This window comes from Piliocolobus tephrosceles, chromosome 7 (genome assembly GCF_002776525.5).
Source record: "Piliocolobus tephrosceles isolate RC106 chromosome 7, ASM277652v3, whole genome shotgun sequence".
In the NCBI taxonomy this organism is placed as follows: Eukaryota; Metazoa; Chordata; class Mammalia; order Primates; family Cercopithecidae; genus Piliocolobus; species Piliocolobus tephrosceles.
In genome coordinates, this window is record NC_045440.1 from 100,561,937 (window position 1) to 100,587,040 (window position 25,104).

Genomic DNA, 25,104 nt, shown 5'->3' on the forward strand with positions numbered 1-25,104 from the left:
ATGCTACTCTTCCTGACTCCCTCGAAGTTAGGAGTGGCCATGTGACTAATTCTGAATACTGGGTTGTGGCCAACCAGACATGTGTCACTGCTGGCTGGAGCTAATATGAAACTCTCCAGCTCCCCTTCTCCTTATTGTGGTGACCACAGATATCTCAGATGGTTGAGGCCCTGTCAGCGGGTCGCTGGGTGTGGATGACAGGAGCAGGGCACCCTGCCAACCTGGGGTGGGCCTGGAGCAAGAGTGAGGAATAACCTACATTATGTGAAGCCGCTGAAGGGTGAGGGTTGTCAGCACTGCATAATCTAGCCTATCCTAACTAATATACGTCCCTTGCTTGGAAAATGTAGAGTCCAGGTCATGAGTTTTAACAAAGATACAGAAACGAAATGTGCTGGGTGGCACAGTGAAATTTATTTGTCTTTATGATTTACATATAATAATTAAACACAGAAAAGAATAAACACTGTCAAGATGGCCATATGTAGCTTAGGAAATGACTGGTCCCAATGCAATCATACAAATGTTCATTCGGCGTAAAAATGAATTTCTTTTTAATGGTTTTAATCTTTTATTTTTTATTTTTTTCAGTCCCCAAGGCTTGTACCACTCAGTACAAATGTTTTTGCTACTGGGTTATCATCAGGCACATGATGTTTACCAATTCCCAGGAAATGAATAAAATCAACAGAAACATCCTGTGACAATAGAGTACATTTTCATAGAAATGAAATTTATGAGCTTATTACAGTTTGAATCAGTTCAGCTATTAGATCTACACATAAAACATAAAACAATAATAACAAGTTACATTTATATTTTTTTAAAAAATATTTATCATACTTTTTTGTGCAAGGATTCCACTGATTTCTTTGGTTTTAAACACGATAGCTCTATTTTACCTAAATATATATAGTTCTATTTGTACCAAACATCAAAAATCAAAAAATTAAACAAAATTTCAAAGGGTAAAAATGGAATTATTGCTTCGATATAAAAAAGGCCTAGCCCATTTGAGAACTATTGCCATTACTACTTTCCTATTGCAAAACTATCCTGGAAATCAAGGAATGTACCCCATAGCTCCCTGCAGAAAGTATAATTTGGTTGCACATTATCATCATATTAATATGACCCTACCTTCACCAAAGCTATCCTGATCTTGTCCTTAAAAAACAAAACAAAGCAAAATAGCATAAATAAATAAGTTTACCTAAGGGGATACAATAAATAGACTAGTATACTAGATAGGAATAAAGAATATTGTAACATAAAGCCCTTCAGTGCTGCACAATTAAACAATAGCTTTGGATTTTCAAGGTCTCTAAACGCAGCCTCCATTTCAAAACACAGTTTATTGCTGGTATGCAGCTGACAGAACAAAAGAATGCATTTCTTTTGTTCTCCTCATCTGAGAGTGAATGCACAGTAGATACAACTGTCAATTCTGCCTTTTGGGAATTTACCTGGGCATGTACCATTGTCAGTTTTTGACCTCTGACTAATTGTAGGGCAAAATCTTAGGATTAAAAATATACAAATATTCCTTCAATTCCTAGTGGTTCCTTGGTCTCCAGAATAGTTAAAAACAGAGAGGAAATTAGACTCAAAAGTTTTGTTGCCTTCTTTTTTTTGCATCCATCGCATCCAGAATGGGCTGTCTTTTCGCAGTGTATCTCTGACGAAGTTCTTCTATCTCCCGTTCCATCATAGGGTCCAGTGCTTTTAACCGCATCTGTAGTTCTTCTAAACTTAGATTTTTCAACTAGATATAGAAACAAATATATCAATATAGTGAAATTATCCACAACACATTAATGTCTAATGAGTTTTAACATAAATATTTCAGCAAATTCTTTACATCATCTTTGAAGTATGGTTCAACAGTTAAAACAGGAATTTCTTCCTTGAAGAACCCAGAGGTCATATCTTACAAGAACCTCCAGTAATCTGCAATGAAACAATTGGATCATCTGCCTTTAGTAAAGGGCAAATGACAAAAATATGCTGATGGAATTTGTAAAAAGGTACAAAGACAAATCCACCACTGCCAACAAACAGATTTTCAGAATATGTTCCAGGTATATTCACTCTAACTTCTTACATCTTTGCCAGCTACCGAGTGCTACAATAATTATGAACACTTGCAGAGATCACCCAAGAACATGACAAGACTGAATAAAGGTTAAATTAACCATTCTATCCTGCATTTTACCAAATGCTTAATAAAGAAGATGACTGTGGTAGGTGGTGGGAAGTAAGGCTGAATAGGCCTGGTGAGGCCCCAAAAGTAGGAAGCCGTGATCAATTCTGGAGTAGGACAGTTATGTAAGAGTATATAGATTTTGTTTCTCCTTCTCCTTCTTCTTCTTCTTCTTTATTTATTTTTTTGAGACAAGGTCCCACTATGTTGCCCAGGCTAGCCTCAAGCTTCTGGGCTCAAGAGATCCTCCTCCCTCGACCTCCTCAGTAGCTGGGATGTGCCACTGCACCCAGCTAAGGCTTGGTTTTAAAATAAAACTTGCAACTTACTTTTTGTTTTAAAAAGATAACTGTCTTTGGTTATTTTATGAGTCAAGGAAGAAAAATACTCATTACTTATAGTCATCCAAAGTAGCATGTCCCAGCAGATCCTTTTACTCGCCATCCCTGGCCCTATCGTGACTTCTGCTTCCAAAAACCAAATTCACTCTTAGCTGAAAAAGACTCTGAGGATACTGAAAAGAATGAGTCACAGACTCTCTGAAGAAAATTCAAAAAAGGAGTTCCAAAAATATTTTGAGAAATGACAGTGTTATGGAGAAGAGTATGCAGGCTTCCATGATGATGACTTTGAAGATGAACGCCACTCACTTCAGTACATAAGAAGTTCTGGTATGTATATTAATAATCAGCCCTGTTACTTTGTAGTCATATGTCATGAAAGAACGTAGCTTTTAATATTATGCTATAAAAGATACATTTATATATAATATGCATTATTATACACTTTCTTCATTGACTTTTAATTCAAGTAGTGATCATGCATCTGTTACATGCTCGGTGCTGTTCAAATTGCTGCGGGGATACAGAATAAGACAAACAGGGAAACTCCAAACTTTGAACTGTACACATCAGTAATGGCCACATTGAAAGGCCAATGTATACCACACAACCACATTTCCCAAGAAAGACACACCCAACTATGTCTACGTAGGATCCAATTCCACTTGTGTGTTCTTCAATATCATCTCTATTTCAGCCGATGTTAATCTTTCCCATTTCTAAATTTCTATGTAACCCTCATAATTTAAACAACACAATTTAGTATTTGATTCTAAATCATGTACTATTTTATAATTGATTTTTATGCGTGAGTGTCATGTCCCTAGATATTCCAAAACATATTTAGACTTCAGAGACTGTACATACACCAAGAAACTATCCTACTATACTGCAAATAACATGACATAAAGGTAGATAGATAAACACAAATAAGAATACAGGACCCAAAGGAGTGGGTTACTCTAAGATTAGAAGAACTAACATATTATATAAAGCAAACAATTATCATTACTTCAATTCTGATTTAAGTTATTCCTGTAAATATCTTGTACTACTTTTACTGGGGCAAACTGCCAATAAGTTTATAAATATTGTATTGCAGTAATACAATGAACTCAGAGAAAGAAGCTACTTAGAAGAAAAATTTTCTTCCTTTAACAGATTTTTATATTTTCAATATGTAAAATTTGTGAAAAACAGGTCTGTGATATTAGAGAACCATTATCTAACATTATTAAGGAATTTGGTGTTCATGTAAGTAAATTAATGAAGTACCTAAATCTTAGTCCTTTAAGTGATAAAACTTTGTCTCAGTATCACATACACATACATATACACACACATGCAAGCACACATGTGCGCACACACATGTATTTACATGTGCTCTTTTTTGGTTCTATATGACTTTTAGGATATTTTTCTAATTTTGTGAAAAATGATGTTGGTATTTTGATAGGAGAAGGACTGAATCTGTAGACTGCTTTGGGCAGTAAGGTCTTTTTCATAATATTGATTCTTCCAATCCATGAGCAGATGTATTTCCATTTGTGTCATGTATGATTTCTTTCAACAGTGTTTTGTAGTTCTCCCTGTAGGGATCTTTTATCTTCTTGGCTAAGTATATTCCTAAGTAATTTATTATTATTAATTATTTTACAGCTATTGTAAAAGAGGTTGAGTTCTTGGTTTGATTCTCAGCTTGATCACTGTTTGTGTACAGTAGTGCACTGATTTGTGCACACTGATTTTGTAACCTAAGACTTTACTGATATGGTTTGGCTGTGTCCCCACCCAAATCTCATCATGAATTATAATCCTCATAATCCCCATGTATCTAGGGAGACACCTGGTGGGAGGTGACTGGATCATGGGGGCAGTTTCCCCCATGCTGTTCTGGTGATAGTGAGTGAGTTCTCACAATATGTGATGGTTTTATAAGGGGCCCTTCCTTCTTCACTCTCACTCTGCTCACCCCTGCCACCACATGAGAAGTTACAGGCTTGCTTCACATTCACCTTCACCTTCTACCATGATTGTAAATTTCCTGAGTCCTCCCCAGCCACATGGGACAGTGAGTCAATACACCTCTTTCCTTTATAAATTACTCAGTCTTGGGTGTTTCTTTACAGCAGTGTGAAAATGAACTAACACAGTTAACTGGCACTGAGGTAGTGGGGCACTGATATAAAGATACTTGGAAATGTGGAAGTGACTTTGGAACTGGGTAATGGGCAGAGGTTGGGATAGTTTGGAGGGCTCAAAAGAAGATAAGAAGATGTGGGAAAGTTTGGAACTTCCTAGACATTTGTTGAATGGTTTTGGCCAAAACGCTGTTAGTGATGTGGACAATGAAGCCCTGGCTGAAGTGATCTCAGATGAACATGAGAAGCTCATTGGGAACTGGAGCAAAGGTCACTCTTGCTATGCTTTAGCAAAGGGACTGGCGGCATTTTGCCGCCACCCTAGAGATCTGTGAAACTTTGAACTTGAAAGAGATGATAGGGTATCTGGTGGAATAAATTTCTAAGCAGCAAAGTGTTCAAGATGTGACATGGGTGCTCTTAAGAGCATTCAGTTTTACGGATTCACAAATAGATGGTTTGAAATTGGAACTTACATTTAAAAGGGAAGCAGAGCACAGAAGTTTGGAAAATTTGCAGCCTGATGATGTGATAGAAAAGAAAAACCCATTTTTCTGGGGGAGAAATTCAAGCCTGCAGCAGAAATCTGCATAAGTAATGAGGAGCCGAGACAATGGGGAAAATGTCTCCAGGGCATGTCAGAGATCTTGCCAGCAGCCCCTTTCATCACAGGCCTGGAGGCCTAGAAGGAAAAATAGTTTGATGGGCCAGGCCCAGGGGCCCTGCTGCTCTGTGCAGCCTTAAGACATGGTACCCTGCATCCCAGCCATTTCAGTTCCAGTCATGGCTAAAAGGGGCCAAGGTACAGTTCGGGCCATGGCTTCAGCTCATGCCTTGGTGGCTTCCACGTGGTGTTGGGCCTGCGAGTGCAGAGAAGTCAAGAACTGAGGTTTGGGAACCTTTACCTAGACTTCAGAGGATGTAATGGAAATGCCTGGATGTCCAGTCAGAAGTTTGCTGCAGGAGTAGAGCCCTCATGGAGAACCTCTGGTAGGGCAGTGCAGAAGGGAAATGTGGGATTGGAGCCCTCATAAAGAGTCCCCACTGGGGTGCTCCCTAGTGGAGCTGTGAGAACAGACCCACTCTCCTCCAGACCACAGAATGGTAGATCCATCCACAGCCTGGAAAAGCTGCAGACACTCAACACCAGTTTGTGAAAGCTGCTGAGAGGAGGGCTGTAACCTGCGAAACCACAGGGGTAGTGCTGCCCAAGACCATGGGAGCCCACCTCTTGCATCAGTATGACCCAGATGTGAGACACAGAGTCAAAGGAAGTCATTTTGGAACTTTAAAATTTAATGGCTACCCTGCTGGGTTTCAGATTTGCCTGGGGCCTGTAGCCCCTTTGTTTTGGCCAATTTCTCCCATTTGGAAAAAGAGCATTTATCCAATGCCTGTACCCCCACTGTATCTTGGATGTAACTAACTTGCTTTTGATTTTACAGGCTCCTAGGTGGAAGGGATTTGCCTTGTCTCAGATTAGACTTTGGACTTCGACTTTTGGGTTAATGCTGGAATGAGTTAACACACTGGGGGACTGTTGAAAAGGCATGATTGTATTTTGAAATGTGAGGACATGAGATTTGGGAGGAAGCAGGGACAGAATGATATGGTTTGGCTGTGTCCCCACCCAAATCTCATCTTGAAGTGTAATCTCCATAATCTTGGTTTATAATCTCCATGTGTCTACAGAGAGACCTGGTGGGAGGCGATTGGATCATGGGGGCACTTTCCTCCATGCTGTTCTCATGATAGTGAGTTCCCACAAGATCTGATGGTTTTACAAGGAGCTCTTTCCCCTTTGCTCTCTGCTCTCTCCTGCCATCATGTGAGAAAGTCCAAGCTTGGTTCACCTTCACCATCTGCCATGATTATAAGTTTCCTGAGGCCTCCCCAGCCATGCAGAACTATGAAACAACTTGATTTTTAAAAACATATTGAGACTTGTTTTAGGCCTATCATATGGTTTATCTTGGAGAATGTTTCATGTTGGATGAGAAGAATGTATATTCTGCAATTCTTGGGTAGAATGTTCTGTAAATATTTGTTATGTCCATTTGTTCTAGAGTGCAGTTTAAGTCCTGTCTTCATTGACTTTCTGCCTTGATGATCTGTCTAGTGCTGCCAGTGGAGTGGTGAATTCCCCCACTACCACTGGGTTGCACCTATCTCTTTTCTTAGATTTAACAGCAATTGTTTTATGAATCTCAGAGCTCAAGAGTGAGGTGCATATTTATTTAGGACAATATCTTCTTGTTGGATTGATCCTTTTATCATTATATAATGTCCTTCTTCATCTTTTTTTTACTGTTGTTGCTTTAAATCCTGTTTTATCTGATACAAGAATAGCTACTCCTGCTCACTTTTAGCTTCCATTTGCATAGAATATCTTTTTCCACCCCTTTGAGTCTATACAAATCCTTATGTGTTAGGTAAGTCTCTTAAAGACAGCAGATATGTGGTTTGTAATTTTTTATCAATTCTGCCAACCTGTATCTTTTAAGTGGAGCATTTAGATCATTTACATTCAACATTAATATTGAAATGTGAGTTACTGTTCCAGTCATCACGTTGGTTGTTTTCCAGATACTCTGTTTTCTTCGTTGTGTTATTGTTTTACAGGCCTTGTGAGTTTTATGCTTTCAAGAGGTTCTATTCTGGTGCATTATCTACCTCTTGTTTCATGATTTAGAACCCCTTTTAGCATTTCTTGTAGGGATGCTCTGGTAGTGACAAATTCTGTCAGCATTTGCTTGTCTGAAAAAGAATGTATTTCTCCTTCATTTATGAAACAGTTTTGCTCGATACAAAATTCTTAGTTAACAGTTTTCTGTTTAAGGAGGTTAAAAATAGGACCCCAGTCCATTCTGGCTTGTAAGGTTTGTGCTGAGAAGTCTGCTGTTAAGTCTGATAGGTTTTCCTTTACAGGTTACCTAACGCTTTTGTCTCACTGCTCTTGGTGATGTCCTTTTTGCAAAAAATCTCCTAGAAGTTCTTTTTTAATTAAAAAACTTTTTCTGTGGGTGCATAGTAGGTAAATATGGGGTACTTGAAATGTTTTAATACTGACATGCAATGTGAAAGAAGCACATCATTGAGAATGGGGTATCCATCCCCTCAAGCATTTATCCTTTGAATACAATCCAGTAACACTCTTCAAATTATTTTAAAATGTACAATTAGTTATTATTAACTATAGTAACCCTGTTGTGCTATCAAGTAGTAGGTCTTATTCATTCATTCATTTTTTTTTTTTTTTTTTTTGACAGAGTCTTACTCTGTCATGCAAACTGGAGTGCAGTGGTGTGATCCTGGCTCACTGCAACCTCTGCCTCCTGGGTTCAAGCAATTCTTGTGCCTCAGCCTCCCAAGTAGCTGGGATTATGGGCATGTTCCACCACATCTGGCTAATTTTTATATTTTTAGTAGAGACGGGGTTTTACCATGTTGCCCGGACTGGTCTCAAACTCCTGACCTCACGTGATCTGCCTGCCTCGGCCTTCTATTTTTTTTAATACTCATTAACCATCCTTACCTCCCCGTCACTGCCTTCCTTGCCCCACCACCCAACTACCCTTCCTAGCCTCTGGTAACCATTCTTCTACTCTCTATGTCCATGAGTTCAATTGTTTTGATTTTTAGATTAAAACAATTAATAAATGAGAACATGCAATGTTTGTCTATGCCTGGTTTATTTCACTTAACATAGTGATCATCAGTTCCACCTAAGTTGTTGCAAATGACTGGATCTCATTATTATGACTGAATAGTACTCCAATGTGTATATGTACCACATTTTCTTTATCCATTCATATTTTGATGGACACTTAGGTTGCTTCCAAATTTTAGCTATTATAAATAGTGCTGCAACAAACACAGGATGCAGTTATCTCTTTGATATACTGATTTCTTTTCTTTTGGATACACACCTAGCAGTGGAATTGCTGGATCATATAGTTCCTAGGAGTTCTTTGAGCTTCTTATATTTGAATATCTACATCTCTAGCAAGGCCAGGGAAGTTTTCCTCAATTATTTCCTCAAGTAAGTTTTCCAAACTTTTTGCTTTCTCTTCTCCCTCAGGAACACCAATGATTCTTAGGTTTGGCCATTTTACATAATCCCATATTTCTTGGATACTTTGTTCATTTCTTTTCTTTATTTTTGTTTGATTGGGTTAATTTGAAAGCCTTGTCTTTGAGCTCTGAAATTCTTTCTTCTACTTTGCCTATTGTTAAAACTTACCACTGCATTTTGTAATTCTTTAAATGTGTCTTTTGACTCTGGAAGTTCTGATTAGTTTTTCTTTAAAATATCTATATCTCTTTAGAAAAATTTTCATTCACATCCTGAATAGTTTTTCAAACTTCTTTATGTTGTTTTTCACCTTTCTCTTGTATCTCCTTTGGTAGCTTAATAATCCACCTTTGAATTGTTTATAAAAAGGTATTTCAAAGATTTCATCTTGGTTTAGATCAATTACTGGAGAGCCAGTGTGATCTTTTCAGGGGTGTTATAGAACTCTGCTTTGTCATATTGCCAGAATTGTTTTTCTGGTTCATTCTAATTTGGGTAGAAATATATAGAATGCTTCACAAATGTGCATGTGAGCCTTGCACAGGGGCCATGCTAATCTTCAGTTTTTCATTCCAATTTTAGTACATGTGCTGCTGAAGTGAGCACTGTCTCAATTTTTTTGAAGAGAAAATCTTTATAAAGTGTTCCACAGAATATACTGCCTTCTTTCTAAGCAGAGGACATAAGGAGACGGTCTTTCCTTGATAGTGAGTTATCATTACTTTTATTAATAATCTGTGTTATATATTAAATTTCTCACTCCTTTTTTGGCTTTTCTGTCAGCTCCTCTTCATGGCCATCATTGAACATATACCCTTCCTATCTCTATAGCAAGTATGTTCATCTATTGGGAACTAGAAAAGCAATTAAACAACCTCATAAGGCATTACCCCAAATAAGAATAGGTTGTGAGTGAAATCCTGAAGCTGTCTGAGGAAAGACAGAGCATGGCCTTAGTGCTGAAGCTCATTAAACCTGTTTCTAGTTTTGTATTTATTTTACAAATATCTGATTTCAGTTTTGTGGTTGTATAAGGTTGAGTTTACAGAAAATCTGACTTCTGCATAAGCTACATATATAGCTAGGTCTTCAGGTGGGCTGTCAGAGAACTTCAAAGTACTCACTGACATATTTATTGAGATTTTTCTACAGACCAAGCATAGTAGGTTCAGAGATGAGTAAAACACTCTACCTCCCACAATGAGATTGTAATCTAGCTGGCAAGACAGGCCCATACACAGCTAACGCACTGAAGGATGAGTAAGATGATAAAATGGGAAACAGGATAGAGAAGGAAAACAGCATGAGTAAAAACATATATGGTACACAACTGTCTGGCATCTTTAGAGGTATCTAGCAGACTGCTAGGATTAGAGAAGGATTCATGCAGGAAGATGAATAGAAGATGACTCAGGAAAAAGAGAGCAAGGCCAGGTTGCTGTGGGCCTTATGTGTGTTGCTGCAAACTTCTGTGACAAGAAAGAAATGCTGTCATTTTGAGCATAAATAGTGATGTGATCACATATGAACTTTAGAAAAATAACTCCAGTAGCAGGTATAGGAAATGGATTGCCATGGGAGAAAAAAATGGAGGCAAGATCCATTAGTAGGTTACCACAACAATCTAGTGAGAAGGTTAGGCTTGGATTAAGACAATGGAAGTGGAGACTAAGAAGAGAAGGATTTGAGATCTTTGAAAGTAGAATTGGTAGGGTTGTTTTTGTTGAGTGACTGATTATAAAGGGTCAGAAAATAGGAAGGGTTAAGGATGATTCTGACTTCAAGCTTCGGTAATGGGGTAGAGATCAATACTATTAATAAGGTAGGGCAGTTAATGAAATTAATTTTAGTACTAGTGAGTTTGAGCTATGAACAAGGCACCAAGGTGGAGACATCAGATATGGATTGTAATTCAGGGTTTGGAGGTGAGGAGAGAGATCCAAGCAAAAGATACAGACTTAGGGAAGTATCAGCATTTAGGCTGTAACTGAAACCCTTGATGAGGAGTAGGTTATCCAGGGAAAGAAGGTTTTCTCCCTGATCTTACTATCTTTCAGATAGTGTCCAACAGAAAATAACACTCACACTAAGCATTTGTGGTCAGACTCTTCTCATTTTGTTAATAGAACAGTAATATCAGTAGGTTTCTAAGTAGCTCTAAATTATGGTGTCATATAGACAAAAAAAAGGTGAGGTTGTGTGGCAAAAATTTTCACTTTTTAGATAGTGGGCATGATTTATAGACAAACTTCTGGCTTTGATTAAGCCCTAATAACATGTATTTAACACTTGGTGTTTCTCTAGCTATCAAGCCTCCCACAAGCATGAAAATGTTTTTGGAAAGAAAATGTGATAAAAGTGGCCTTTTCAATCTCTCGAAAAACAGTACTGCAACTGCTCAATGCCTTAGTAGTAAAAAGATTCACAAACCAGATAAAGAGACTCACAGTGATTTAAATGACCCTGTATTATCATAGTTTTTATCCTTTCATTTTATTTTTACAGTTGCAAGATCTAATAGAGTGAAATAGAGTGAAAACAGAGCTCCCATACAAAGGGAGGGGACCCAAAGGGGGTTGCCATTGCTGGCTTGAATGCCTGGGTTTATATCCCGATCATTGTCCCTCCTGCTGTGCTCTCAGGCAATAGATGATTGGCTATTTCTTTACCTTCTGTTTTTGCCTAATTAGCATTTTAGTGAGCTCTCTTTACTATCCGATTGGTTGGGTGTGATCTAAGTTGCAAGGCCCATGTTTAAAGGTGGAAGTGGTCACCTTCCCAGCTAGGCTTAGGGATTCTTAGTCGGCCTAGGAAATCCAGCTAGTCCTGTCTCTCAGTGCCCCCTCTCAACAGGAAAACCAAAGTGCTGTTGGGGAGGTTGGCCGACGACCACTCTAACTGCTTCCTACTGAATTGGGGTGAGATTTTATCCTTTTAAGATGCAAATCCAAATTAAAAGTTTTTTGAGCTAATAAGGATATTAGAAGAAAAAGTTGAACTTCCTAATATCAGTATATTTTGACAAAAGTTTCCTTCATTAAAATCAGGTTTCCTGAAAATCTTTACGAAAAGGAAGGAAAATCACCTCAGAATTATGTTTATGGATCAGAGTTTGTGGTAAATCTGTTACTTTTTTTATATATATAGGAAAGAAATGTCACTTGCCATCTTTCTATAATACTTAAAACACAAAGTAGCTGTGTTACCATAGCTATACACTGGTTTACTAGTTCCAAAATCAATTCAGTGTTGGAGTAACAAATCTGATTCATGCTTCTCAGAGTTTATAATGGGGTCAGTCAACTCAGTAAACGTAATAATTTTAAAATATTCATACATTGTAAGTTTTACTGTACATTTACTGAACAATTGTATAAAAAGGAATAACTGATCTGGAAATGGCTTTAGTGTGTTTAAGGCTAGTTCTCTTTAATAAAATTCAGTTTTTAGGTAATAATAAAATAGAACCGGGGTGGGGCAAGATGGCCGAATAGGAACAGCTCCAGTCTCCAGCTCCCAGCTCGAGTGACACAGAAGACAAGTGATTTCTGCATTTTCAACTGAGGTACTGGGTTCATCTCACTAGGGAGTGCCGGACAATCGGTGCTGGTCAGCTGCTGCAGCCCGACCAGCGGGAGCTGAAGCAGGGCAAGGCATCGCCTCATCTGGGAAGCGCAAGGGGGAAGGGAATCCCTTTTCCTAGCCAGGGGAACTGAGACACACAACACCTGGAAAATCGGGTAACTCCCACTCCAATACTGCGCTTTACCAAGGGTCTTAGCAAAACGGGCACACCAGGAGATTATGGCCCACACCTGGCCGGGAGGGTCCCATGCCCACGAAGCCTCCCTCATTGCTAGCACAGCAGTTTGTGATCTAATGGCAAGGCAGCAGTGAGGCTGGGGGAGGGGCGCCCGCCATTGCTGAGGCTTAAGTAGGTAAACAAAGCCACTGGGAAGCTCCAACTGGATGGAGCTCACAGCAGCTCAAGGAGGTCTGCCTGTCTCTGTAGACTCCACCTCAGGGGACAGAGCACAGCTAAACAACAACAACAACAACAACAAAAAGCAGCAGAAACCTCTGCAGACGCAAACGACTCTGTCTGACAGCTTTGAAGAGAGCAGCGGATCTCCCAACACGGAGGTTGAGATCTGAGAACGGACAGACTGCCTGCTCAAGTGGGTCCCTGACCCCTGAGTAGCCTAACTGGGAGACATCCCCCACTAGGGGTAGACCGACACCCCACACCTCACGGCGGGGTACACCCCTGAGAGGAAGCTTCCAAAGCAAGAATCAGACAGGTACACTTGATGTTCAGCAATATTCTATCTTCTGCAGACTCTGCTACTGATACCCAGGCAAACAGGGTCTGGAGTGGACCTCAAGCAATCTCCAACAGACCTACAGCTGAGGGCCCTGACTGTTAGAAGGAAAACTAACAAACAGGAAGGACACCCACACCAAAACCCCATCAGTACGTCACCATCATCAAAGACCAGAGGCAGATAAAACCACAAAGATAGGGGAAAAGCAGGGCAGAAAAGCTGGAAATTCAAAAAATAAGAGCGTATCTCCCCCTCCAAAGGAACGCAGCTCATCGCCAGCAACGGATCAAAGCTGGACGGAGAATGACTTTGACGAGATGAGAGAAGAAGGCTTCAGTCCATCAAACTTCTCAGAGCTAAAGGAGGAATTACGTACCCAGCGCAAAGAAACTAAAAATCTTGAAAAAAGACTGGAAGAATTGATAACTAGAATAATTAATGCAGAGAAGGCCATAAACGAACTGACAGAGATGAAAACCATGACATGAGAAATATGTGACAAATGCGCAAGCTTCAGTAATCAACTGGAATAAAGAGTATCAGTGATTGAGGATCAAATGAATGAAATGAAGCAAGAAGAGAAATATAAAGAAAAAAGAAGAAAAAGAAATGAACAAAGTCTGCAAGAAGTATGGGATTATGTAAAAAGACCAAATCTACGTCTGATTGGGGTGCCTGAAAGTGAGGGGGAAAATGGAACCAAGTTGGAAAACATTCTTCAGGATATCATCCAGGAGAACTTCCCCAACTTAGTAGGGCAGGCCAACATTCAAATTCAGGAAATACAGAGAACACCACAAAGATACTCCTCCAGAAGAGCAACTCCAAGACACATAATTGCCAGATTCACCAAAGTTGAAATGAAGGAAAAAATCTTAAGGGCAGCCAGAGAGAAAGGTCGGGTTACCCACAAAGGGAAGCCCATCAGACTAACAGCAGATCTCTCGGCAGAAACTCTACAAGCCAGAAGAGAGTGGGGGCCAATATTCAACATTCTTAAAGAAAAGAATTTTCAACCCAGAATTTCATATCCAGCCAAACTAAGTTTCATAAGTGAAGGAGATATAAAATCCTTTACAGATAAGCAAATGCTTAGAGATTTTGTCACCACCAGGCCTGCTTTACAAGAGACCCTGAAGGAAGCACTAAACATGGAAAGGAACAACCGGTACCAGCCATTGCAAAAACATACCAAAATGTAAAGACCATTGAGGCTAGAAAGAAACTGCATCAACTAATGAGCAAAAGAACCAGTTAATATCATAATGGAGGGATCAGATTCACACATAACAATATTAACCTTAAATGTAAATGGACTAAATGGTCCAATTAAAAGATACAGACTGGCAAACTGGATAAAAAGTCGAGAGCCATCAGTTTGCTGTATTCAGGAGACCCATCTCACATGCAGAGACATACATAGGCTCAAAATAAAGGGATGGAGGAAGATCTGCCAAGCAAATGGAGAACAAAAAAAAGCAGGGGTTGCAATCCTAGTCTCTGATAAAACAGACTTTAAACCATCAAAGATCAAAAGAGACAAAGAAGGCCATTACATAATGGTAAAGGGATCAATTCAACAGGAAGAGCTAACTATCCTAAATATATATGCACCCAATACAGGAGCACCCAGATTCATAAAGCAAGTCCTTAGAGACTTACAAAGAGACTTAGACTTCCATACAATAATAATGGGAGACTTCAACACTCCACTGTCAACATTAGACAGATCAACGAGACAGAAAGTTAACAAGGACATCCAGGAATTGAACTCATCTCTGCAGCAAGCAGACCTAATAGACATCTACAGAACTCTCCACCCCAAATCAACAGAATATACATTCTTCTCAGCACCACATCACACTTATTCCAAAATTGACCACATAATTGGAAGTAAAGCACTCCTCAGCAAATGTACAAGAACAGAAATTATAACAAACTGTCTCTCAGACCACAGTGCAATCAAACTAGAAATCAGGACTAAGAAACTCAATCAAAACCGCTCAACTACATGGAAACTAAACAACCTGCTCCTGAATGACTACTGGGTACATAATGAAATGAAGGCAGAAATAAAGATGTTCTTTGAAACCAATGAGAACAAAGATACAACATACCAGAATCTCTGGGACACATTTAAAGCAGTGTGTAGAGGGAAATTTATAGCACTAAATGCCCACAAGAGAAAGCTGGAAAGATCTAAAATTGATACTCTAACATCACAATTAAAAGAACTAGAGAAGCCAGAGCAAACACATTCAAAAGCTAGCAGAAGGCAAGAAATAACTAAGATCAGAGCAGAACTGAAGGAGACAGAGACACAAAAATTCCTCCAAAAAATCAATGAATCCAGGAGTTGGTTTTTTGAAAAGATCAACAAAATTGATAGACTGCTAGCAAGACTCATAAAGAAGAAAAGAGAGAAGAATCAAATAGACACAATAAAAAATGATAAAGAGGATATCACCACCAACCCCACAGAAATACAAACTACCATCAGAGAATACTATAAACCCCTCTACGCAAATCAACTAGAGAATCTAGAAGAAATGGATAATTTCCTGGACACTTACGCTCTCCCAAGACTAAACCAGGAAGAAGCTGAATCCCTGAATAGACCAATAGCAGGCTCTGAAATTGAGGCAATAATTATTAGCCTACCAACCAAAAAAAGTCCAGGACTTTTTTTGTGAATCCAGATGGATTCACAGCTGAATTCTACCAGAGGTAGAAGGAAGAGTTGGTACCATTCCTTCTGAAACTATTCCAATCAATAGAAAAAGAGGGAATGCTCCCTAACTTATTTTATGAGGTCAACATCATCCTGATACCAAAGCCTGGGAGAGACACAACTAAAAAGAGAATTTTAGACCAATATCCCTGATGAACATCAATGCAAAAATCCTCAATAAAATACTGGCAAACAGGATTCAGCAGCACATCAAAAAGCTTATCCGCCATGATCAAGTGGGCTTCATCCCTGGGATGCAAGGCTGGTTCAACATACGCAAATCAATAAACGTAATCCAGCATATAAACAGAACCAAAGACAAGAACCACATGATTATCTCAATAGATGCAGAAAAGGCCTTTGACAAAATTCAACAGGCTTTCATGCTAAAAACTCTCAATAAATTCAGTATTGATGGAATGTATCTCAAAATAATAAGAGCTATTTATGACAAACCCACAGCTAATATCATACTGAATGGGCAAAAACTGGAAAAATTCCCTTTGAAAACTGGCACAAGACAGGGATGCCCTCTCTCACCACTCCTATTCAACATAGTGTTGGAAGTTCTGGCTAGGGCAATCAGGCAAGAGAAAGAAATCAAGGGTATTCAGTTAGGAAAAGAAGAAGTCAAATTGTCCCTGTTTGCAGGTGACATGATTGCATATTTAGAAAACCCCATTGTCTCAGCCCAAAATCTCCTTAAGCTCATAAGAAACTTCAGCAAAGTCTCAGGATACAAAATCAATGTGTAAAACTGACAAGCATTCTTATACATCAGTAACAGACAAACAGAGAGCCAAATCATGAATGAACTTCCATTCACAATTGCTTCAAAGAGAATAAAATACCTAGGAATCTAACTTACAAGGGATGTAAAGGACCTCTTCAAGGAGAACTACAAACCACTGCTCAGTGAAATGAAAGAGGACACAAATGGAAGAACATACCATGCTCATGGATAGGAAGAATCAATATCGTGAAAATGGCCATACTTCCCAAGGTAATTTATAGATTCAATGCCATCCCCATCAAGCTACCAATGAGTTTCTTCACAGAATTGGAAAAAACTGCTTTAAAGTTCATCTGGAACCAAAAAAGAGCCCGCATTGCCAAGATAATCCTAAGCCAAAAGAACAAAGCTGGAGGCATCACGCTACCTGACTTCAAGCTATACTACAAGGCTAGAGTAACCAAAACAGCATGGTACTGGTACCAAAACAGAGATATAGACCAATGGAACAGAACACAGTCCTCAGAAATAATACCACACATCTACAGCCATCTGATCTTTGACAAACCTGAGAGAAACAAGAAATGGGGAAAGGATTCCCTATTTAATAAATGGTGCTGGGAAAATTGGCTAGCCATAAGTAGAAAGCTGAAACTGGATCCTTTCCTTACTCCTTATACGAAAATTAATTCAAGATGGATTAGAGACTTAAATGTTAGACCTAATACCATAAAAACCCTAGAAGAAAACCTAGGTAATACCATTCAGGACATAGGCATGGGCAAGGACTTCATGTCTAAAACACCAAAAGCAACAGCAACAAAAGCCAAAATTGACCAATGGGATCTAATTAAACTAAAGAGCTTCTGCACAGCAAAAGAAACTACCATCAGAGTGAACAGGCAACCTACAGAATGGGAGAAAATTTTTACAATCTACTCATCTGACAAAGGGCTAATATCCAGAACCTACAAATAACTCAAACAAATTTACAAGAAAAAAACAAACAACCCCATCAAAAAGTGGGGAAAGGATATGAACAGACATTTCTCAAAAGAAGACATGCATCCAGCCAACAGACACATGAAAAAATGCTCATCATCACTTGCCATCAGAGAAATGCAAATCAAAACTACAATGAGATACCATCTCACACCAGTTAGAATGGCAATCATTAAAAAGTCAGGAAACAACAGGTGTTGGAGAGGATGTGGAGAAATAGGAACACTTTTACACTGTTGGTGGGATTGTAAACTAGTTCAACCATTATGGAAAACAGTATGGCAATTCCTCAAGGATCTAGATCTAGAAGTACCATATGACCCAGCCATCCCATTACTGGGTATATACCCGAAGGATTATAAATCATGCTGCTATAAAGACACATGCACATGTATGTTTATTGCGGCACATTCACAATAGCAAAGACTTGGAATCAACCCAAATATCCATCAGTGACAGACTGGATTAAGAAAATGTGGCACATATACAGCATGGAATACTATGCAGCCATAAAAAAGGATGAGTTTGTGTCCTTTGTAGGGACATAGATGCAGCTGGAAACTATCACAAACTATCACAAGAACAGAAAACCAAACACCGCATGTTCTCACTCATAGGTGGGAACTGAACAATGAGATCACTTGGACTCGGGAAGGGGAACATCACACACCGGGGCCTATCATGGGGAGGGGGTAGGGGGGAGGGATTGCATTGGGAGTTATACCTGTAAATGACGAGTTGATGGGTGCTGACGAGTTGATGGGTGCAGCACACCAACATGGCACAAGTATACATATGTAACAAACCTACACGTTATGCACATGTACCCTAGAACTTAAAGTATAAAAAAAAAAAAAAAAAAAAATAGAACCTGCACAACTAAGAGTAGTTCTCAAATTTTTAAGCCTCAGTACTGTGGGAGGATATTGTAGTTTGACAATCTTTACATGCATTAAGGACACATAGTTGGTTAAATAAATACATTAACTGACATGCAGTAAGAGGAAGAACTGGAACGCAAAGCCAGTGGAAGCAGGACCCACAATCTCTGAAAAACACATAAAGAAAAAGATGAATTTCAGAGCGATATTGTTTCATTACCTGAAGCTTTTGTCCTACTCCTAGAAAATTTTGCTTTTCCTGGACAGCTGAAAGGACAAACATCAGCGGGCAAGACATACTAGTAAGGGCAGAGAAAAAAATCCATTTCCATAAAAGGATTTAAAATGAGATCAGGTAAATTAAAATTGTATGGGCCTGAGATAAACATATTTTGAGATCTGGGATTATTAAAAGTCATTGTTTGTGACTAAGTCATTTGTTTAACGGAAGCAATAAAGTTGAGTTATGAGATAAACGTTCACAGAATCTCACTGCAAAACAGAACCTCAGAGATAACTACTCTAACTTCCTTATTTTGGGTGAGGAAATGAGAGCTAGCTTACTCCAGTACACTCTTGGTTTATGGCAGAGACAAGATTGACCTCTGGGTCAGTTATACTACATACTACATTGGCACTCAATTGCTATTTAGTATCAAAGTTTGTGGGAGAAAAATCCCAAATTTATCTTTTCAATTTCAATTTCTTCTCTCTCTCTCTCTCTCTCTCTCTCTCTCTCTCTCTCTCTCTCTCTCTCACTCTCACTCTCTCTGTGTGTGTGTGTGTGTGTGTGTGTCTGTGTGTGTGTGTGTGACTGGACCGTCAATGTAACCAATTCTGTGAGACAACAATAAGTGTTATAAAGGGATGCAGTTAGCTCAGGTACAAGACCCTTCTCTTGCCTTGTTCAGAAGGAAACAAGAGCCATAACCCATTTTGACTCATAATTTTGGGGAGGGCGATTTACAACAATTTCAAAGTATCCATTTCTGACTCACTAGACTTCATTAATTAAAAATGACAATGTTTTGGGCTTCCTTCATTAAAACCCAACAGAGTTTCTTAGGTGATTTTAAAGTAGGACGGGCGCAGTGGCTCAAGCCTGTAATCCCAGCACTTTGGAAGGCCGAGATGGGCGGATCATGAGGTCAGGAGATCGAGACCATCCTGGCTAACCCGGTGAAACCCCGTCTCTACTAATAAATACAAAAAACTAGCCGGGTGAGGTGGCGGGCGCCTGTAGTCCCAGCTACTTGGGAGGCTGAGGCAGGAGAATGACATGAACCCGGGAGGCGGAGCTTGTAGTGAGCTGAGATCCGGCCACTGCACTCCAGCCTGGGTGACAGAGCGAGACTCCGTCTCAAAAAATAAAAATAAAAAAATAAAGTAGGAGAGAGAAGAGGAAATAAGACAGAAGAGTGTGGAAACATGCTAACTCCTTTCTATCAGAGGACATACATACTTTTAAATTCTGCAAGTTCAAAATAAGTAATTGTCTAATATGAAGTCTCACTGGAAGCTTGGTCATGTTTCAAGTAGCAAAAGTTATTTAGATAGAAGTCAAAAGTTATCAAGTTTGATATTCTTAATCTAGCACTGTTAGAGAGTTCAAAAATGTTAAGTCACCAAAAATGGGGGGTGTTGCTGGTCGTCGACCTGAGCCGAAAGGAAAACTGTTTTTTTTTTTTTTTTTTTTAATATTCAGCTATGAAGGCTACAGTGAATAGAAAACCCTGCATATGACATTTGTATAGAGCAGTATTTTCAAATGAAATAAAGAGCAGAAGCTCAGTAAAAGGTCTATGCCGTCTTCTTTAAGCTTAAGATCAGTTAGTAGACTAGGATCTCCCAGTTCTTACAAAATAATTGTTTATACCAAACGAAAGACTTTAAAGAAAAACTGTAAAACTCTTAACACTAATAATTAGATGGATGGACGAATATTGTTTTTAGTTAAATTAAAAAGTCAAAACTACTTTTTAACAGGAGTCAATATTTTGTTTGAAAATTGATATAGTTTGGTACATGAGTGCCAGCTTAAATAAGAAACTCATTTTGTTAATATAGCCCTGGATAATTACATTTCATTCAGGAGATGACAGATCAATATCCATAACTATGACATTTCTCAGTATCTCTAAAAAAAATAAAAACCAAGTAAAAGATACGCAAATTAATAATAACTCAGTTACTAGCTCTTGCATAAAACAGGAGCCCAAATAACTCAGTGATATGAGAAGTTAGGGTGGAAAATAAGATTAAATCAATTCACTGATAACTCTGACATTTCAAAACTTTAATAATTAGAATTATTTCTGAACTCTATAAGAAGTATTGAAAGGCTGCTTATCAGAAAGAGTTGTCAGTAAAATTAGAACTTCCTTTAAGTTTACATATCTAGTCTACTATAAAAACCTAAAATATCACAGTCAAGTGATAAAACTTACTTCATAAAATAATTCATCTTAAAATCTCGGGAAAAACACTACGATTTCTATATAATTTTGTTTTGACAAAAATAGTCCTAATTACATGAGTGATTTTTAAAAGTCATAATCTCAAATAGCAGAAACAAGAGTATGAGGGTTTTGAATATATCACTGTAATAACATTTCAAGACCTAATGATTCTACGAGTTACTAGAACAATCAGTCTGTCAAAATAAATGAGACACTACTACAATGAAGCAAATGGTCTTACATGTTAATGTTAACACATTTAGTCAAACAGTCAATCAAGAGAATCCTAAGGTTTGCTGTGTTTACTGGGAAAACAAACTCTTCCTAGCAACTGTTTAAATAAATCTTGCAGATACTACAGACTATATTAGTGGCCTGTGATTAAAAAAATATGGGTTGCTAATACTGTATCCTGACTCATCTATTTTCCCATCTGCTAGCAATTCTAACGATATGAACTATCAACAGAATGGCTAACAACAATAATTTTCTATGGCAATTTTGATGCAGAATTGCCTATAGCATTTTTGAGATTTACCAGTGCATGTCTCAGACTGTTTTGAGTTGTTTGTGGCCTGGAGCAATGTACTCTTTTTTCCCTTTTTCCCTTAATATTCCATTTTACTGAAATTTTTACTGTGTTGAACAGAATCTTGTTTGGTTTTAGAAAACACTGTTGATGGAGGCTGCCACACATTTTACTAACAATGAGAACAGGAAACACAACAAAGTACTAGTAAAAATCCAGTCAAGTCCACTGATTGGTTTACATATACATAAACAGGCAAGGGGCCTTTTGCCCATAAGCCTGAGCCACAGGGATAACAGGTAGTACTTAAAGTTTAAAAAAAAGAAAAGAGAACATTAATATATTAAGGCTTTTTCCTAATTTAATTCCTGGCACTGAGAAGCATACAAAAAAGGAGCATTCTAGTCAATCCAAACTACTATGAAGTCTGTTTAAAGAAAATCGTACACATACATTTAAAATATGCACTTACAAAAATAAGATAGTGATAATTTCAGGCACTTGACACTTACACTGTAGAAGAAAAGCTGAATTTCTCACTGTAAAAATGTGATCTTAAAAGCTGCATTAACATCAAATCTATTGACAGATTCCCCTTCCCCAAACAGACATTATTTATCCTGTTCTGAGCTGAGTGGCCCAGGTCTTCAGCTGACTGAATAACCAAAAATATTCTGGGATTACAACTGGAAACTACCATGAATCGTTCTGTTTTGGCTGTTTAACTTCAGAGCACCTAGAAGAAACTTAAGATTCTAGATTTTCATTCCCAAAGAAAAGGAAGAATAGAGTTTCTTGTGAATATCAATGAAGGAGTAGGAGAAAGTGCCAATTATTGTTTACAATGTGCTGAATACTATCCTAAGGTCCTGTACACTAAGTCATTGAAGTCTAGCAATCACCTTAGGGGGCAGATGTTACCAACCACGTTTGACAGGTGAGGATGCTCACAGAGATTAAATCACCCACCCTAAATCTCTCAGCAGAGGTGCTTATGTAGGCACTCAAAGGCAACATCTAACCCACATAAATTTGAACTGGAGTCTACTGATAGCTATTTCATGGGTCTCCCAAGAACTACAAAAGCACTTCAAAATCCAATGATCATGTGAAACAGTTTTTTAACAAATTGTTTATAGATTAAAAATAGAAAAAAATTATTTAAAAATCTCACCTTTCCTGTCAGATTACACCTGGTGAAGCATTTTACTTATAAGCTATTCATGTATTTTAGCCATCACTGGCCATATCAAGTAAGTGCATATGTGTTAATTAAGCATTTTTCTATTTAACCAGCTCTTTAGCCAAAGAAACACATTTCTACATAGCCCTTTGGGATAGATTTCATAATGTTATCAATAAAAAGAGAGCTACCCTGACAAAACCAATAAAACATGTCTCCTTCACATTCCAGTGAGACTTTGCCTATGTCTGTCCAGACTGTTCCACAGTTGGTTTGGTGCTGTGTTTACCTTGAATCTAGTGCAGGAGTTACAAACTGATGAGCATTACCATAATCATCTTGTCCTGGAGAAATCTTGGCCACCCGTTTAAAAAAGGAACAATGAAATTTTCATTGCATTCCTCAATGGCAGCTGACCACCCATTCCTTTTATGCATTTTCAGTTTCTAGTAAGTAGCTTTGCTTACTAAAAATATCAGGAAAAGCTTAATTTGGGCACACTTCTGTTATATTGTCAGTGGCTCTAAACTTCTAGGCCCAGGACAACAAAATCTAAGTAACTCAAAACCAACCAGTAATTAAATCTTTCTGGATCTATTAAAGGCAGATGAAAAATTGTATTAGTTTTGACTGATTTCTTATCTCAGCGATTCTGATTAGTACTTTGAATAGTTTAAAACACCAATGAAGCCATAAATAAGAGGTTAACAAATTAAGTGATTAATGTTCTTTTTATACTTCAATTTAAGAAAAACATTATATGACAAACATTTGTTATGGAAGATCACAAACATTACAAAAACAACAATGGTTAAAGTATATCTGTAACTAGCTTACTGGGTAGTCAAATCTCTGTGGAGCAATAATACAAACTTAAAATAATTTAATTTTTCTCCCATTACACTCTTTTGGCTACGCAAAGCCAAATTTCCTTGATATATCCCACAGTAAATCTTGGGATGATTTCACGGATTTCTGGTCACTTTTACTTATTAAAAGTCCAGATCAATTATAAACTTCAATCTCCTATTAAGTACAAATTTTGCCCCTTCCCTTAGCATGAGCTTGCAACAATTTACAGCGGGGAAGGATGATGTCTATATCTAGAACCTTCTCGCCATTTCTTTCTAAGGTCTACTTCCTCCAGTGCTGGCAGCAGGAAGGAGACAGCATGTTATTATGTAAATTGTGACTTGTCAGTGGGGTGTGTTTCCCTGGTCTTGCTCTGGTTTGATTACTAGTGGTTTGTGCACAGAAAGCGTGTGCGTGTATTTCCTGATGTTGTGGTATTATCCTAGTGCCCCTTTTATAGAGGGGCTGCCTAACATCTTTTCTGAGTCAGATATTGTCTTCTCTGACCTGAAAGCCACCTGGGCAGCATTATGACTTCTGACCTCCTCTTTTGGAGTAAAGAGATCATAGAAGTTCTCTACACTCTCCAGGGACTAGTGGGACCCAAGGAACGTAAGGGGTTATCTAATCTCTTGCTAGCTCACTACTCCAGTGGTCCTTAGTTATCCCACAGACCTTAGCTCTACCTACAGAAGTCTCCCACCTACAAAAATCTTTGGGAGAGAAGCAGATATCAGTGTCTATGCTAATATACCTTCCAAACTTCCAGGAACTAAAGGCTCTGCCTTTAGTGGAACACCAGTGAGTCTACAGATTACTGACCTACAGCTAGGTCAGTAAGCACCTTGCTGGGGTACCAGGTAACGGTATCCCTTTCCTGCAGGCACCACCATTCTCTGTGAATGGATCTCTGGAAGGCTCCTTATTTGACTTTAGGTAAGGAGAGAGCTATTTTCTTCCCCTCCCACTAGGTTATAAATTCCATTTGGACAGGGCCTTTGTTTAGTAAACAGCTACATCTCTAGTGCCTAGAACACTGCTTGGAACATAGTAGGTGCTTAATCAATATTTATTGAATGAATGAAAAATGGTGGGTCTCTTAGTAATCCCCAGAGGGAGGTGGCTGGTTTCAGTTGTTGGTGGCATGCTTTAGAATATTGGGTACTTACCACTTGCTATTATCAGCTGTGGATTCTACTAACAATTTTGTGGTAACAGAAAGTCCCTTTCAATGTCACAGTATACATCTATTAACTATTTTAAAAATGGTGAAACCCCGTCTCTACTAAAAAATACAAAAAAACTAGCTGGGCGAGGTGGCGGGCACCTATAGTCCCAGCTACTCGAGAGGCTGAGGCAGGAGAATGGCATAAACCCGGGAGGCAGAGCTTGCAGTGAGCTGAGATCCGGCCACTGCACTCCAGCCTGGGTGACAGAGTGAGACTCCATCTCAAAACAAAAAAACAAAAACAAAAAAAATGTGTGTGTGTGTGTGTGTGGCATCAAGCTGGTAAATTTACAGTTGAAGTAAAGCAAAAAGAATATCTGGGAAGATCAGGGTATTTTTCAGCATGTTTAGTTAATATTACTATAGGATAGTTTCATGTTCCACTACATGTTTATTCTGCATGTCTGATGATACAATTATT

At 38.5% G+C, this 25,104-nt stretch overlaps 1 protein-coding gene and 1 non-coding gene across 2 annotated transcripts in view; both read right to left on the reverse strand.

Moving 5' to 3' along the window:
* Positions 1–392: 392 nt before the first annotated feature.
* Positions 393–25,104, reverse strand: part of LOC111520894 (serine/threonine-protein kinase 3) — a 334,853-nt gene continuing 310,141 nt past the window's right edge. Inside the window, exon 11 of the mRNA XM_023183991.1 lies at positions 393–1,765. Coding sequence (XP_023039759.1) covers positions 1,607–1,765 — 159 coding nt within the window. The 3' untranslated portion in view covers positions 393–1,606. The remainder of the gene's footprint in view (positions 1,766–25,104) is intronic.
* Positions 9,260–9,366, reverse strand: LOC111520929. The gene has a single exon (XR_002724804.1). It is a non-coding gene; the product is annotated as a U6 spliceosomal RNA (small nuclear RNA).